Source organism: Myxine glutinosa, chromosome 11 (genome assembly GCF_964187855.1).
Source record: "Myxine glutinosa chromosome 11, kmMyxGlut1.1, whole genome shotgun sequence".
Classification (NCBI taxonomy): Eukaryota; Metazoa; Chordata; class Myxini; order Myxiniformes; family Myxinidae; genus Myxine; species Myxine glutinosa.
Window position 1 is genome coordinate 133,053,320 of NC_136271.1, and position 16,512 is coordinate 133,069,831.

Genomic DNA, 16,512 nt, shown 5'->3' on the forward strand with positions numbered 1-16,512 from the left:
CCCCCCAAAATGTTTTTAAATGCAATTTGACATTCCCAAAAGATGCATGCTTGATGTAATGTTTGACGAGAAACATGCGTTCTTCCACAGTGAGCGCCATGGCATGGCCGAGTGAAAACCGTTAAACGGCACTGCCCAGTCACGTGATAAATCATCTGATAACTCTCAGGATCATGATACGTGTTTTTGTAACGTTAGGCTACATTTACGCAAAATATTATGCTCCGAAGAGATATAGTTTTTAGTGTATGGGAATTATTTAGAGTTCTCAAATTTAAAAAAAGCCACCCTGTATTTTCATCCGCAGTCTATTTTTCTGTGAGCAGGATATCTCAAAAGTTGTAGACGGATTCAGATGAAACTTGGTGGACAGGATTGGTGTGTGACGAGGACAAATTTATTAGATTTTGATGAAGATCCGGAAACAGCTACGAGTATTTTTGGGCTGGGATACAAAACAACAAAAGCCACCCTGTATTTTGATCCGCAGTCTATTTTTCTGTGAACAGGATAACTTGTGGACGGATTCGGATGAAACTTGGTTGACATGATTGGTGTGTGACGAGGACAAATTTATTAGATTTTGATGAGGATCCAGAAACGGCTACGAGTATTTTTAAAGTGATTCTCCACCGTTGAGAGATAATGCCAAAAACAATATATACCATGATTCCTCAAAGGTTGTGGACTGATTTGGATGAAACTCAGTGGATGGGTTGGGTATGTGACGAGAACAAGCCGATTACATGTTGGTTAAGGTCCAGGTGGAGACCCAGCCTATCGGTGGAACACAAAATATAAACTGTTCAGCCTGGCGGAGGTATATGCTCTACTGAGTACCTTTCTAGTTCTTGTTGTTCTGCTCGGTCTTGTTGTTCTCAACACCTCCAGAAAAATGTGGCTCGTTCTGATTCAGGTGGAGAACTTCATACTTTTGTCTCTTATGGCCGTTTTATATGCTTCCTTAAATACGATAGCCGTTTGAGATGGTTGGTGATTTTTGTGTTTAACGGTTTTCAAAGGATACATATTAATACAGGTTTTGGTTCTTGCAATGTTTTAATGCTGCATTGCATTTCTCACAGTACCTGACAACTATCATACCTTACGAGGAGAAAGATGAACCTCCATCTGTGGAGCAACTTCAAGTTTTAATCAAAAGTAAGAGGGAAATTTCTGTGATTGCTGCACGAGTTTGAAACGTTTGTTCCCCATTTTTGACATTCACTTTGTTTGGCAGTTTTGAAAGCCATGAAGGATGACAGCGAGAAAGTCCCAGGCCTTCTGACAGATTACATTCTTAAAGGTACCAGTAACTTTCAGGCCTTGTATATAATGGGATGAAGAAAGTTTTTTTATTTGTTTTTTTTATGACTTCATCTTTCAACACTTCGATGCACTTTTAATCTTCCACTTCGAAGATGTTTACCGTTTTTGTCAGTGGGATGATTTGGTTTTTGCATAAGCCCATGCTGGGTATACATTTCGCGTTTGAATCGACAGCTGCATTTCCCAATACTAGAGACCCCCTTTATATCAAATACGTCATCCTTTTGCATCATAAAACAAATGGGGAAGGCTCTCCGATATTGCGGAGTGTTATATATATATGATGTTGTAGGTGTATGGGATAATATGTCTGCATTTTATAAACTAGGGCATTGCCCGTACTATATCTATATCTAAAATTATATCCCCCCCCTCTATTTACATGAAATGGTTTGGTCCAAAGCGAACGGCTTGCGAGTGGTGACAATCCCCCCCCTCTATTTACATGCAATGGTTCGGTCCAAAGCGAACGGCTTCCGGAGTTTGGTAAAGAAATCGCCATCGCGTACACAAACGCGCAGGAAAGCGAATGAATCGCAAATTCGTTTTTATCAGTTGTAAAACATAGTTTAACGCCAACATAGTTTGCAAACGTGAAATAAATGAATACGCTCTCAAATGTGCCATCCGAGGCAGAGTGTGCCCGCCACGTTCGGCAAACGCGATCGTTCGCTGCTCTGTGATTGGTTGAAGCGTTTTTTGGACATATCTCGGTAAGTAATTGTCCGATTAATTTCAAACCTTGAAAAGGCACATCCTCGGGTCCCCAGCAATATACCTGGCAAGTTTCAAGTATATCGGACCGGTAGTTGTCGAGAAATCGTTGGCGCATACAAACACACAGACAGACACACAGAGATTACTGGAATTATAGATAGATGCGCTACATGACATAACTATAACAGGAGTCCACAAGTGAATCCCATAAGCAGATGTCTATCGCTTTGTCGTCCCCCCCCCCCCCCCCCCCTGTGGGATTGAAACCTCCTGATTCACGGGCCACCATCCTTTCCCTTATGGTTGGATTGGGTGTGTGACAAGGACAAATTGATTAGATGTTGGTGAAGATCGGAATCCAGATCCGGATACTATATTCTTTGTGATTCTTCACCATTGAGCGATGGGGCCAAAAACTATATATAGCATGATATCTCAAAAAGTTGTGGATGGATTTGGGCGAAACTTGGGGAACAGGTTGGATTTCGATTTTGGATATCCAGATCGATTTTGGTGAATATCCAGATGAGGATCTGAGAAAAAAATTTTTTTACGTGATTCTTTACCATTGTGGGATGGAGCCAAGGGCGGTATACGATATAGCATGATCTTGCAAAATGTTGTGGAAGGACATTGACAAAATTTTGTGGATGAGTTGGGGGTAGGTGACAAGAACAAGCCGATTCGATTTTTGTTCTGGTCCGGATCCAGTTCCGGCCTTTAAGTGGGTGTTGCTATCAGATTTTGTGGCATCTATCATCTTTTCCCACCATTGCAGTTAATTTTCATACAAGTAAAGATGCAGGTACCCTTCTCGTAAAAGTATAACTGGCTTCAACCGCATTGACAATTTAGGCTTTAATGTAGAGGTCATCAGGTGCTGACCCAACTAGGTTGGGCCTAGTGTATTAGGCATGCAACAGCATTTAGCTTTTCCACTTTGAGCAATTATTCTGTCTCATGTCTGCTGATCTCTTCTGAAGATGAACTCTGAAATTTGTTTTGGTCTAAGAGACAACAGTGCTTAAATTTGGGATCAAAAATTTGACCCAAAAATATGAATTTGACCTCACCCCATTGCAGTCTTGAGGAAAAGTACTCAACTCTTGCTTTGCCTTTCCAAGCACGATGTATATTAGCTTTTGTCATTAACTTTGAATAACAGGCATGATGGCAACCATGAGGACCTGATGTTGTTTAACAACATGTATTGTACTGTGGCAAAAATCGTCCCTGAAACATCAAAATTAATGTTCGAAAAAATTAATCAATCCCTTTTTAAGGCCAATTTTGCTTCATTTGTGGACGTGTTAGTCCAGCTGGAGTTAGCCTTATGGGCCCCATGAAAATCATCATGGTCCCCTTTTTGAGGCAATGTTATTTATTGCCGGATGCGTTTCCTGACACCAACCGTTTTAGTCGATTCTTACGACACACAGGGATACGGTGTACCTTTTCTAAACCGAGGCACACACCGGCACATTCATCCCAGCAAGCTGGTACTCAATTTGCCGACCTCGGAAGCATGACAGGCTGAGTCAACCCCCTGGCGTTAATTCAACGATTGCCCGGGATTCGATCCTAGGATCCCAAGGCAGCACTCTAACCGCTAAGCCAACACCTTGTGGCTTGAGCTTGCATGCGCCCTCATCATGGACTCAACCGTTGTGGTGGAGAAAGCCGATGCCGACCAAAAAGAGTAAGAAAATGGTCTCTCCTCCACAATGTAGCCAGAAGCAAAGCCGTACGTAACACAGGAACCCCTGCTTGGTTACTACCAGATGGCGCATGATACCCTCTTACACGGCCCAGCTCAAGGGTTACTTTTCATCACTAGCATAGTCCTGCAATTCCTCCACTGATGTCAGCCGCCATTGACTTCTGTCCACCTGGCCACTTGGAACCAGCACCAAGGTGAACAGACTCGACCCATCCAGTTGGAAAATGCTTTGAATATTTGCTAATTTGGCACAACAGATTCAAGTTGGACCAGCCGGCGCCTCGCACGCCAGTAGTTTGATGTTTGTTTTGGATTGTCAATGGCCTATTTGTGGAATGGAGCCATTTCTCCCTGTCCTTTTTCCTGACGTATACATTCCCTGCTGCATTGAGCAGGCCCGATAGTGGTGCGTATGGCCTGGGGCCACCAGATCAGGGGTGATTACGGCCTTGGTGCTGAAGCTGTCACATGGTTTGCATTCGGATGGAATCTGCAGCACAGCCTCGTTTGACAAGTGCTGAATCTCCACTGTTTTTATTATTTATTTATTTTTGTTCCTACTCTTTTTGATTCCATCTTGTCAATGTCACGAGTCACGTAACTCTTATCTCCTGTTAAGCTCGAGGGTTTTGGTTCAAGTTTTCTTCTGCCATGTATTCGTCCTGTTCACATCTGCAGGGTGTTCTGTTACGAAGTAGAAACGTTTATTTTGGTTACAGAAAGAGTTTATATCCATTCCATGGTCAAGTTTGTGAGACATTGACATGACCGTGCAGATTTGTTGGCTGATTGTTTATTTTTAAAGAGGTATACCTTATATGTCATAACTCTTAACCTTCACTTTGTTTATTTCGCACAAGCTGTCATGTGATTAGAGGGAGGTGCATCTCAGGTTTGTATAGCATTCCCTCCCCTCACCATTTTCGCTACAATGCTCTGTCACATTTGATTTTGTTGCTCAATTTTTTTAAACCATGGATAGTTGAATGTTTTCCTGCTATTCAGTGCATTTTTCTTTTTTTTGGTTTCCATAATGCCTAACAGGTGCTGTGAAACCACCGTTTAGAGGCCATTTTTCCCCGCAAAGCGGGGGTTGGCCTTTTTCGGGAACCGTGGTTGTTGTTGTTTTTTGGTCCCCTTTTTGAAGCAATGTTTTACGGCCGGATGCCCTTCCTGACGCCAACCCTTTTTGCCGCCTTTAACGACAAACAGGGAATTACCAGTGAACTGGTACTCAATTAGCCGACCTCGGAAGGATGACAGGCTGAGTCAACCCCCCTGGCGTTAATTCAGCGATCGACCGAGATTCGAACCCAGGATCCTAGGATCCTAAGCCGGCACCCTAGCCGCTAGCCCAACACCAGGGATCTATCTGTGAAGTGTCTGCTATTTCCTCCTCGCCCCCCCCCCCACACCCCCCAATCTGTAAAAGATTCCCTTTGTTCATCTATGAGCTGTTTAAGAGGGTTGGGTTACAAAGGGTTAATAAGGCAGGGATGGGATTTTTTGGCACATTCCCACGAGTAGGGAATATTGCTCACAACCCTATACGATGTGCCTTCTCCCTCTTTCCCACCATTTGTTCCCCTTTTTATTTTTTATGCCCCTGCAACCGCCAGAGGCATAACTTTTTCGGGTTGTCTGTCCGTTCATCCATCCGTGATAGGTTTTCGTTATCGCGATAACTTTGAGAATGGCTGAAGGCATCGTAGTCAAACTTCGTACAAGTATGTATAATGATGTAAAGATAAACAGATTAGATTATGGGGTCAAGAGGTTACAAAACCTTTTGGTCAGAGGTCCCGTTCAGAGGTCAGAGGTCTTGGTCAGAGGAGAGGGTAGGTCAGGCGTCCCTTTAAGCAAAAATTCTGTTACAGTGCTAACTTGTCAACCAGTGATGGGATTTTGTCCAAACTTGGTATTACTGTATATTATGTTGCATAGATTAACTGATTCGATTTGGGCATCCAAGGTCAAAGATTAGAGGTCATGTCAGGAGGTAAAAATGTGATATATGAGAACAGCTGAAGGGATTTAAATCAAACTTGCTACACGTACTTGCTACAATCAAACTTGCTGTATGTATGTCGTATAATGATGTAATAATGTGGGCAGAGGCATATCTGTCGACGTCAGGATGTCAGAGTGCCGTTCTAGTTTAAATATAATTTCTGATCATTGACGTCATTGTTTCTTCTCTTTCTTTCTTCCTGCACCCACAATTCCCCCTTGCCCCTCTAGTGCTGTGTCCTACATAACCAGCTGCCTCTGGCAAAGCCACCTTTTGTCCTGCACTCAACTCTTTGGTAAAGACTCCCACCTACCCTTCCACCCCACTCCCCAAGCCAAAAATTTACAACTAATGAAGGATACCATGATGTACATTATAGCTTGTATTTTAATCTGATTGCATGGTATATGGCGATGAATATTTCTCTTATTAATATTATTATGCTGTTCAACATTTCATTCTAAATGCGCCCATGCTGCTGTGGGGGTGAGGGTAGTGGATAGTGGGAGAGGGTAGGGGTCATGGGAGAGGGTAGGGGTCATGGGAGAGGGTAGGGGATAGTGGGTGAGGGTAGGGGTCATGGGAGAGGGTAGGGGTCATGGGAGAGGGTAGGGGATAGTGGGAGAGGGTAGGGGATAGTGGGAGAGGGTAGGGGTCATGGGAGAGGGTAGGGGTCATGGGAGAGGGTAGGGGTCATGGGAGAGGGTAGGGGATAGTGGGTGAGGGTAGGGGTCATGGGAGAGGATAGTGGGAGAGGATAGGGGTCATGGGAGAGGGTAGGGGTCATGGGAGAGGGTAGGGGGCATGGGAGAGGGTAGGGGTCATGGGAGAGGGTAGGGGTCATGGGAGAGGGTAGGGGATAGTGGGTGAGGGTAGGGGTCATGGGAGAGGGTAGGGGTCATGGGAGAGGGTAGGGGTCATGGGAGAGGGTAGGGCATAGTGGGTGAGAGTAGGGGTCATGGGAGAGGGTAGGGGTCATGGGAGAGGGTAGGGGATAGTGGGAGAGGGTAGGGGTCATGGGAGAGGGTAGGGGTCATGGGAGAGGGTAGGGGTCATGGGAGAGGGTAGGGCATAGTGGGTGAGAGTAGGGGTCATGGGAGAGGGTAGGGGTCATGGGAGAGGGTAGGGGATAGTGGGAGAGGGTAGGGGTCATGGGAGAGGGTAGGGGTCATGGGAGAGGGTAGGGGTCATGGGAGAGGGTAGGGGATAGTGGGTGAGGGTAGGGGTCATGGGAGAGGATAGTGGGAGAGGATAGGGGTCATGGGAGAGGGTAGGGGTCATGGGAGAGGGTAGGGGGCATGGGAGAGGGTAGGGGTCATGGGAGAGGGTAGGGGATAGTGGGTGAGGGTAGGGGTCATGGGAGAGGATAGGGGATAGTGGGAGAGGGTAGGGGTCATGGGAGAGGGTAGGGGATAGTGGGAGAGGGTATCTGGAGAGGGTAGGGGTAATGGGAGAGGGTGGGGATTTGGTTATCCCTGCAACTCCTTGCTCCAGCAAAGTGAAATCGGTTTCTGATTTTCCTCACCTTCAAAGAAACTTCATTCATTCCCAGTTTTGATCCTCGGTGACCTCATATTTAGCAACGCCTTGGTCCAAAGCCATACTCGATCGAAAAGTACCTTGGCAGTGATCACAGAACGGGTGGCTCCGTCGCCCCTGTTAACATTTGCTTTACGACTCCTGTACGTCACAGTTAGCTCCGATGATGAAACAGTTGAAAATCTTGCAATGAATCTCCATTGAATGTAGTTCTCAACATTTGTGTCAGTCTTGTCGTTTCTCAACCCCCAACCTTATTTCAATGTCATGTGCAATAGTTTATAATTTCCCTAAACTAATTATTTTAATTTAATTACGTTCGTGTGCGTATTTGTACATTTTGTTTGCATTGAAGATTTAATGATAACTACGTTAGACATTTGCTCAGCTTTAATTGGTTTTAATAACCTGAATACGTAGTTTGGTTCAAAGATGATTTATGACTGTTGCTTATTATTGACATTATTTTTTTTCGACACTTTGCTATGATATTCCATCCACGTAGTTGGAGAACCGTCTTGTTATCGGAAGTTTGTGTAAAAACAGTGTTATAGTCCACGATGATGGGAAGCCTGCTTTTTAATTGCGATCCCATTGCCCATCCTTGTAATGAACGGATGGCGACGAGCTATAGGATTCTAAATGTGCGCCAGGTTTTGGAAGAGTGTGAAAATTGGAAGCTTAACGAGGACTGCTTGGAAAGTCATTACAATTGCTGGGTTTCTTTTCACCCAAAATGGGTTTTGCGTTTACAAGTTTTTATGATCCTCCTCTATCAGTATTGTGTTGTACCGTGCACGGGGGTGAAGAAGAGCTGAGAGTTTTGAAGGCACTCTTATGTACATTATTCCAATAACACAGGTAGTAGCTAACTGTTCACGAAATGTAACAGTGAAACCTGAGGGCCATAATCGAACAACTACAACTTTATTTATAAATCCAGGAAGTTCTGTGGCTTCTGAGCTATGAATATAATGGTGAACAGTATGGAATTCTATTTTATATTGCTTATGTGCATGTGTATGTTTGTTTTGTACTCGTGTACAGTCTGCATGTTCAATGTGACGCTAACACGAGTAAAGCAATTCTTTTTTTTTCATCATTGCTTTTGCGTTTTTCTCTTTGCCACTCTCAGTTATAATTGTTTTCAGGACCAAAGTGTAAACTCATGGAGGAGTTAAACAATGGAGGACAACAGCTTTACACACCGACAGTGGATAAAATGAGAACAGGTAGACAAAGATTCACGGCATAGCAAACAGGTAGTTGAGTGGTAGGAATGGAATACTGAGAATGAAATATTTGAGGGGGTGGGAGGTGGGGGTTTATTATTATTATTATATTTTGTATACAAGATCGAGGCTCGTGAAAGAGCTAACATTAATCACACAAAAAGTCAAACCGACACGCAAAACATACAATAAGGGGAGCGGTAGACAAGATGGGGAGAGAGGGGGAAGGACACAAACACAACATTTGAGAGCAGGGACATCGAGAGATCTGTGGGAGGGAGAGGGTTTGGGGGGAGGTGGGAGAGGTATAAAACATATGGACGCTGCAAGGACTTCCAGGAAAGAAGTTGGAATTTCAAAAATGTGGATCTGGGGTGAATTAGCGGGGGTGGAAAAGATCAAGGTTTTGGATGGGTTGTCGGTTAAAGTAGAATGGAGTATTGGCATAAAGTGGGTATTGGCATAAAGTTTGGAGGTGGTTAGACGACATGCTTCAAGGCTCGAGTGAAGAGCCCAAGGCGATAGACTCGAGTTCCACAAATGAGATAAGTGAGAGATTAAGAAATTAAAATGAGCATCCAGTTTGGACATGCGGAGGTGAACTCAGTTTGTTTTTCCAAGAGACACTTGACCTGTCTGTACTAGAGTATATCAGACTCGGAACCCTTTGTGTGAATAGGGCTGAGCTTTGCGGCTTTGCAAGATGAAGGTGGGAGACTATGTGAGAAAGACCCGTCAAAGGACCAGGACGATGGAGAAGACAAAGGTGAAGCATTGGTCATAAGGAATGAAGCATCAATTCTGTTGGATCCAGTTATAATGGTGGTGTCAAATTGATTATGAAGTTCAAAACTAACAGGAGAGAATGGGGGAAAGGGGAAAGGGAGGGATCAAAAAGCCAGCGATTGGGGACTTGGGCCTTCTCGGCAAAGACGATTTTGTTGTTCAGTTTTTGTTCAAGGTCAGTTTCCAACAAGACTGTCCTTTAAGGAGTGAGTAGTGAAAGGGAATTTTAATATGGAAAAATATAAAGAATTACATACTCTAAAAGGAACACTCTTGCACCGGTTGATGTAAAATAGTTGTTGTTTGATCCTATTCTGTCCAAAATGGAACCCAAATTACACAAATGGCTCAATATAATACCTTATCAGTTGTTTAAAAAAACCCAAAAAATGACTGCAGCAGAAGATCCTTCTACTTCTATTTTCTATGGATCCAAGTAATCCCACCTTGCGTGGATGGCCAAGGGGGGAAATTGGTGCAAGCCTTTCATGAGCGAGCTGGCTTTGGCAAGAATTTGTCATTTGCTCGGGGTACCGACAATAACGCGTCTACAGGTCTTTTTGAAAGTCATCGTGGGACCTTTTAATGCCAACCATCTAATGCTAGCAGACGGACACCCATTCTAACATCCATCCAAGGAACGGAGCACTTTGTGCTGCAACACCCTGTCCGTCAAAGCACCAATCGGACGGTTTATAATCTAGCTAGGATTCAAACGCAGACCAGATGGCTCAAAGATAAGTGCACTACCTCTGCATCATCCTGTTGGACTCCATCAGCACCAGAAGATGCCCTGAATGTATCACTGCCACGAAAAGTTCAGTTGCAACAAGGGAAAACTACCTCGGAATATGAAGGAGGAAAGAAAAATAACACATTTGAATCAAAACGAAATCCCTGGTTGAATTTGTGGCCAAATTGTAAGATTTCAGTGAAGTTTGGCCAGAGCTATTCCTTGGCCATTATAAGAAGCCTGAGCCTGACAGCATTGGGAATTTGCATGGACGGATCGAGCCCAATCACACCTGGATGAAAAGACTTGAACCCTGCAGTACGCTTGGGGTTCTGTGAAAACGCCCTCGTCTTTGTTTGGTCTTTGTTTTTATTAATAACAGCAGAGGAAAATGTAAGTACAGCTTGTCACATTCACAAATGTGCACCAACCATGAACCTTCACAAAGATTATTACCCTGCGCTCACGAAGCGAAAAGCGGGGTTAATCATTCAGTTACGTATGTACGTACGTGTGTGTGCTGTGGCTGCATTAAAAAAATTCATTTTCTCGGCAACAGTTGGTCCGATTGACATGAAATTTTCAGAATATGAGCGGCTCCTCCTGTAGAATATTTTATTGAATATTATGACGTCATAGGTCACGTGGTACAGGCGCCATCTTGGAAAAATCGGAAATAGGTTGCACCTCTATATCTCCGAAACCGCTCCATGGAAAAAAAACTGAAACATGGCTCATTGTCAAGTACTCTGCTTGGGGAATAAGATATGTTAATGATGATGTAATCGGTACTTTAATTATGACGTCATAATTCGACAAGTACAATGCTTGACTTGATCAGTATGAATTTTTTTCTCTGCAATTCTTGGTCCGATTGACACGAAATTTTCACCATAAGAGGGCCTCCTCCTGGAGAATATTTTAAAGATTATTATGACGTTGAAGCGCGGTGCTACGCGCGCTACTTGTTTAGCAAGGAGGAAGCGGACAACGCGGTAAGTTAAAAGAGTCTTTATTGCAAGAGCTCCACTGTAGCACTGGAGCGCTCCGGGCTGCGCGCCCGGTGTATATCCTGAGGCCACGCCTACCCCTCGGGCGTGGCCGCCGCCCACTTGGTGCGCGGAATGATGCCATCACGCCAGTGAGCTTTCGTGTCCGCCACACGCGCCCCCCCAGAATTCCCGCGCACCTGGAGGGCCAGTTTGCGGGGCAAACGGATGACCCGGCCGAAGCGCCCTCTGGCGACTGGCGGCGTCCGGGGTGCAGGGATGCCAGCCGGGATGCCTCCGGCTGCACCCGGGAGGGGTGCCGTGCCGGCGGGGCTGGGTGGTGCCAGGGGTCCGCCCGCAGGGGGGCGGCCTCGACGAGGGGGCCGAGCCACCGGCGGTGGGTGGTCCACGTCGAGGTGGGCCGGCTTGAGGCGATCCACTGAGACGCGGTCGGGAGTACCGCCGATGTCCAAGGTGAAATGTTTCACCCCGGTCTCCAGCACGCAGAAAGGCCCGTCGTACGGGGGCCACAGTGGTGTCCGGTGGGCGTCGTGCCGGACGAAGACGTACTCCGTGGTGCGAAGCTCCGGGGCGACGTGCGTAGGTGGGTGCCTGTGGTGCGCCGTCGGCACCGGGGCAAACCTCCGGGCAGTCTCCTGCAGCGCGGAGCGCTCCTGCGCCGCGGACCATGGTGCCGTGGGTTTGGGGAGGAACTCGCCCGGCACCCGCAGCAGTTGTCCGAAGAGCAACTCCGCCGCGGATGCGTGCAGGTCGTCCTTGGGCGCCGTCCGGAGGCCCAGCAGGACCCAGGGGAGCTTGTCGACCCAGCCGCCGTCGCTGAGGGTGGCTCGGAGCGCGGCCTTCAACGAGCGGTGGAACCGCTCGCACAGGCCGTTGGCCTGGGGGTGGTAGGCCGTGGTTCGGTGCAGCTGGACCCCGAGCCCCCGCGCGATCGCCCCCCAGAGCTCCGAGGTGAACTGGGGGCCGCGGTCGGACGAGATGTCCGAGGGGGCGCCGAACCGGGCGACTGAGGTGGCGATGAACGCCTGCGCGACGTCCGCTGCCGTCGTCGCCGCCAAAGGCACGGCCTCCGGCCACCGGGTGGTGCGGTCCACCATTGTGAGGACATGGGTGAAACCCCGCGTGGGGGGCAGAGGTCCCACCAGGTCCACGTGAACGTGGTCGAACCTACGCTCCGGCACCGGAAACGGGGCCAATGGGGCCTGGGTGTGTCGGTGAACCTTCGCGCGCTGGCACGCGAGGCATGTCTGGTCCAGCCGCGGACGGCCTTCCGGAGGCCATGCCAGACAAACTTGTCGGCGACCAACCTCTGGGAGGCCCTCGTGCCCAGGTGGGACAGGCCGTGGATGGCGTCAAAAACCTGGCGATGCCAGCCGGCAGGCACGATGGGGCGAGGCCGCCCGAGGGAGACGTCGCACCAGAGGGCCGTGCCCGTGCCGTCGAACGGCACCTCGGTGACGTGGAGGCCCGTGACGGCGGTCCGCAAGGCCTGGACGTCGGGGTCGGCGGCCTGGTCCACCGCCATCCGGGCATAGTCGATGCCGAGGTGGACTGCGTGGGCGACGGACCGAGAAAGGCAATCCGCCACCGGGTTGTCCTTCCCCACGACGTGCCGGATGTCCGTTGTATATTCGGATATGGCCGAGAGGTGACGCTGCTGCCGGGCCGACCACGGCTCGGTGACCTTGCCCATCGCGAAGATCAGTGGCTTGTGGTCGACGAAGGCCGTGAACACACGGCTCTCGAGCAGAAGGCGGAAGTGCCTGACCGCCAGGTGGAACCCAAGCAACTCGCGGTCGAAGGTACTATAACGGCGTTCGGGCGGGCGAAGCTGCCGGCTGAAGAACGCCAGCGGTTGCCAAGCACCACGCACCCATTCCTCGTGCACCGTGCCCACCGCGTAGTCCGAGGCTTCGGTGGTGAGGGCGATCGGTGCATCGGGCGCCGGGTGCGCGAGCATGGTGGCGTTGGCCAAGGCGAGCTTCGCGTCGACGAACGCCGCGTCCATCTGCTCGGTCCAGGTAACGTAACCTTTGCCCGGATTCCCTCGGAGGGCCTCATGCAGGGGGCGCAGGAGCTGGGCGATGCGAGGCAGGAACCGATGGTAAAAGTTCACCATGCCCAGGAACTCCTGGAGCCCCTTGATCGTGCGGGGGCGCGGAAACCCCTTCACCGCCGCCACCTTGGCCGGTAGGGGGACGGCCCCGTGCCTGGTGACGCGGTGCCCCAAAAAGTCGATTCCGGCGATGCCGAACCGGCACTTGGCGGGGTTCACGATGAGGCCATGCTGGCCCAGGCGTTCGAAGAGTGTGCGTAGATGGTGGAGGTGCTCTTCACGGGACGCGCTGGCGACGAGGAAGTCGTACAGGTAGACGTACACAAAATCCAAGTCGCGCAAGACGTTGTCCATTAGTCGCTGGAACGCCTGAGCCGCATTCTTCAACCCGAAGGGCATCCGAAGAAATTTGAAAAGTCCGAATGGCGTGATGACCGCCATCTTCGGGATGTCCTCCGGCCTGACGGGGACCTGATGGTAACCGCGTATGAGGTCCACCTTTGAAAAGAAGGACATTCCCGCCAACCGGGCGGAGAAGTCCTGGATGTGGGGGATGGGGTAGCGGTCGGGGGTGGTGGCGTCGTTGAGGCGCCGGTAGTCCCCGCACGGTCGCCATCCCCCGCCGGGCTTTGGCACGATGTGGAGCGGTGACGCCCAAGCACTCTCGGAGCGCCGCACGATGCCGAGCCGCTCCAGCGTAGCGAACTCCGCTTTAGCTACCGCGAGCTTCGTCGGCTCGAGGCGGCGTGCCCGGGCGTAGACCGGAGGCCCGGCAGTGGGGATGTGGTGTTCCACCCAGTGCTTGACGGCCCCCGCCGAGAAGGTGGGCCGCGTGAGGGCCGGGAAGCCGGCGAGGAGGCGGGTGAATTCGTCCGCTGCCGGAAGCGTACAGATCAACCTGGCCGGAACCGAACCGCTCAGCAAGCCGCTCGGCGAGCCGCTCCGTGAGCTTCTCAACGACCTGGGCAGCGCGCAAGCGAGCGAGCTGAACGTCTCGGCCTGGACAAGCCTTCTGTGCTTTACATCCACCAACAGCCCATTAGCGCACAGGAAGTCCGTGCCGAGCAGTGCCATGGGCACGTCGGCAGTGACGAACGACCACCGGAAAACCTGCCCTCCGAACCGCAGAGAGAGGCAGCGTTTTCCGTATGTGCGTATGGACGTACCGTTGGCAGCAAGCAGCGCAGGGCCCCGGCCCGCGGTTTGCTTGTCGGACGTACCGGCGGGAACAACACTCACCTGCGCTCCCGTGTCGCACAGGTAACGGCGCCCGGATAAGGTGTCCGTTCTGAACAGTAGGCTGTTCGAACGGCCGGCGCTCAGTGCCACTACCGAGGGCCGGCCTGGGCGTTTCCCGACCTGCCGAATGAGCACGGCGGGCGACACTGCCGAGCCTCGTGGCCGAACTGGGCGTGGAAAAAACACCAGGTTGGCGGCGGAGGCAGCGGAGGCCGCGGTTTTCTCCGCGGCGGCGGTGGTGGGCGGGGCGTGGCGGCGGCCGCGAGGTGTGCATCAGCATCAGCCACGAGGTGTGCATCAGCCTCGGGATGCGCGATGGCCGCGCCAAAACTCGCCTGCGTGTCCAAAGCCGCGAAGAACTTGTCGGCCTCGGCAGCGAGAGCTCGGGGTTCCGTCGTCGCAGAACCGGCCAACGCGAGTCGTGCTCGTGCCAGCAGCTGGCGTCGAAATAACGCCCGGAATAGAGCATTCGGGGTTTCGTCGCCCATCAGCGACAGCATATGGTCCATGCGGACCGACGGTCGCGTGTCACCGAGCTCGGGGAGGTCCAGGAGGCGGTCGGCCCATGCGTCCACCGTGAGGCCGAACGTGGCGAGGAGGAGATACTTGATCGCCTCGTACCTGCCGTCAGCCGGTGGGTTCCGCAGGACCGACACGACGCGGGCGGCCGTGCCGGGCCCGAGGGAGGCGACCACGTGGCAGTACATGGTCTCGTCCACCGTGATACCTCGAAGTCGGAACTGGGCTTCTGCCTGCAGGAACCAAACTTCAGCTTGAGCCTCCCAGAACTCGGGGAGTTTGATTGTGACCGCGTTGGTTGCCATTGCTGTGGCGGGTTCGGGTGGTCAGCGACGGCTGACCAGAACGTCGGAGGGTCACCAATGAAGCGCGGTGCTACGCGCTCTACTTGTTTAGCAAGGAGGAAGCGGACAACGTGGTAAGTTAAAAGAGTCTTTATTGCAAGAGCTCCACTGTAGCACTGGAGCGCTCCGGGCTGCGCGCCCGGTGTATATCCCGAGGCCACGCCTACCCCTCGGGCGTGGCTGCCGCCCACTTGGTGCGCGGAATGATTATCACGCCAGTGAGCTTTCGTGTCCGCCACAACGTCATAGGTCACGTACAGGCGCCATCTTGGAAAAACTTTGCACCTCTTTTTCTCTGAAACCACGCCATGGAAAAAATTGAGACCTGGCTCATTGTCACCGACTCTCCATGGGGAATAAGATATGTTAATGATGATGATGATGTAATCGGTGCCTTCGTTATCACGTCATAATTCGACAAATACACTTATCCATCTGATCATTATTAATATTTTTTCAGCAACTGTTGGTCTGATGGACACTAAATTTTCACCATCGGGGCACCTCCCCCTTTAGAATATTTTAATGTTAATCATGACGTCATAGGTCATGTGTTTCAAGCGTCATCTTGGAAAAACCGAATGCATCTCTATATCTCCAAAACGGCTCCATGGACAAAATTGAAACGTTGCTCATTGTAAATAACTCCATATGGGGAATAGGTGCTGTTAATGATGACGTCATTGGTGCCATAATTATGACGTCATAATTCGACAGGAACAACGCTTAGTCTGATCAGTTTGAAATTTATTGAGCATGATCTATGCAACAATTATATTAGAGAATATAAATTTATGATGTCATCGCTCACGTGGTCTGGCAGCCATATTGGATCAAAAAAAAAGAAACGTTCAAAAACACAACAGAAGAGTTGGCTCACACCAAGTTGACTGCGCAGGGTAAGTATTCTATGAATACCATCTAGTGTTTGCAGAGCGTTCGCTGCGAGCCCAGGAAGGGAAGGTGGGCGGTTCGAACACCAACTGAGTCATACAAAAGATTTTTTTAAATGGTTCGTGCTGCTTCTTTGCTCGACGTTCAGCGTTTAAAAAAAAAGATCAGGGACAAACAACCATAGGTTGGTAATAATAGCGCATACTTCGATGACCCTCATAGTAATGGCCCTCTTCCGCGTCCAAGTCCTTTGTAAGGTAATACAAATATATGTATATTTCCACGCGTCATGTGAATCTCCTACCATCCTGGAGATTTAGCGTATAACATATCGATATGTGAGTCTTCTCCATTCTAGTCCAATCAGCTTGGAATGTGGAAAC

The 16,512-nt window shown here is 49.9% G+C and overlaps 1 protein-coding gene across 4 annotated transcripts in view; it reads left to right on the forward strand.

Moving 5' to 3' along the window:
• Positions 1-6,306, forward strand: part of LOC137436854 (fasciculation and elongation protein zeta-2) — a 32,068-nt gene extending 25,762 nt beyond the window's left edge. For all 4 annotated transcript variants that reach the window (XM_068131026.2, XM_068131024.2, XM_068131023.2 and 1 more), the window contains 3 exons: positions 1,086-1,161; positions 1,241-1,306; positions 6,008-6,306. In XM_068131026.2, coding sequence (XP_067987127.1) covers positions 1,086-1,161; positions 1,241-1,306; positions 6,008-6,024 — 159 coding nt within the window. In that variant the 3' untranslated portion in view covers positions 6,025-6,306. The remainder of the gene's footprint in view (positions 1-1,085; positions 1,162-1,240; positions 1,307-6,007) is intronic.
• Positions 6,307-16,512: the final 10,206 nt, after the last annotated feature.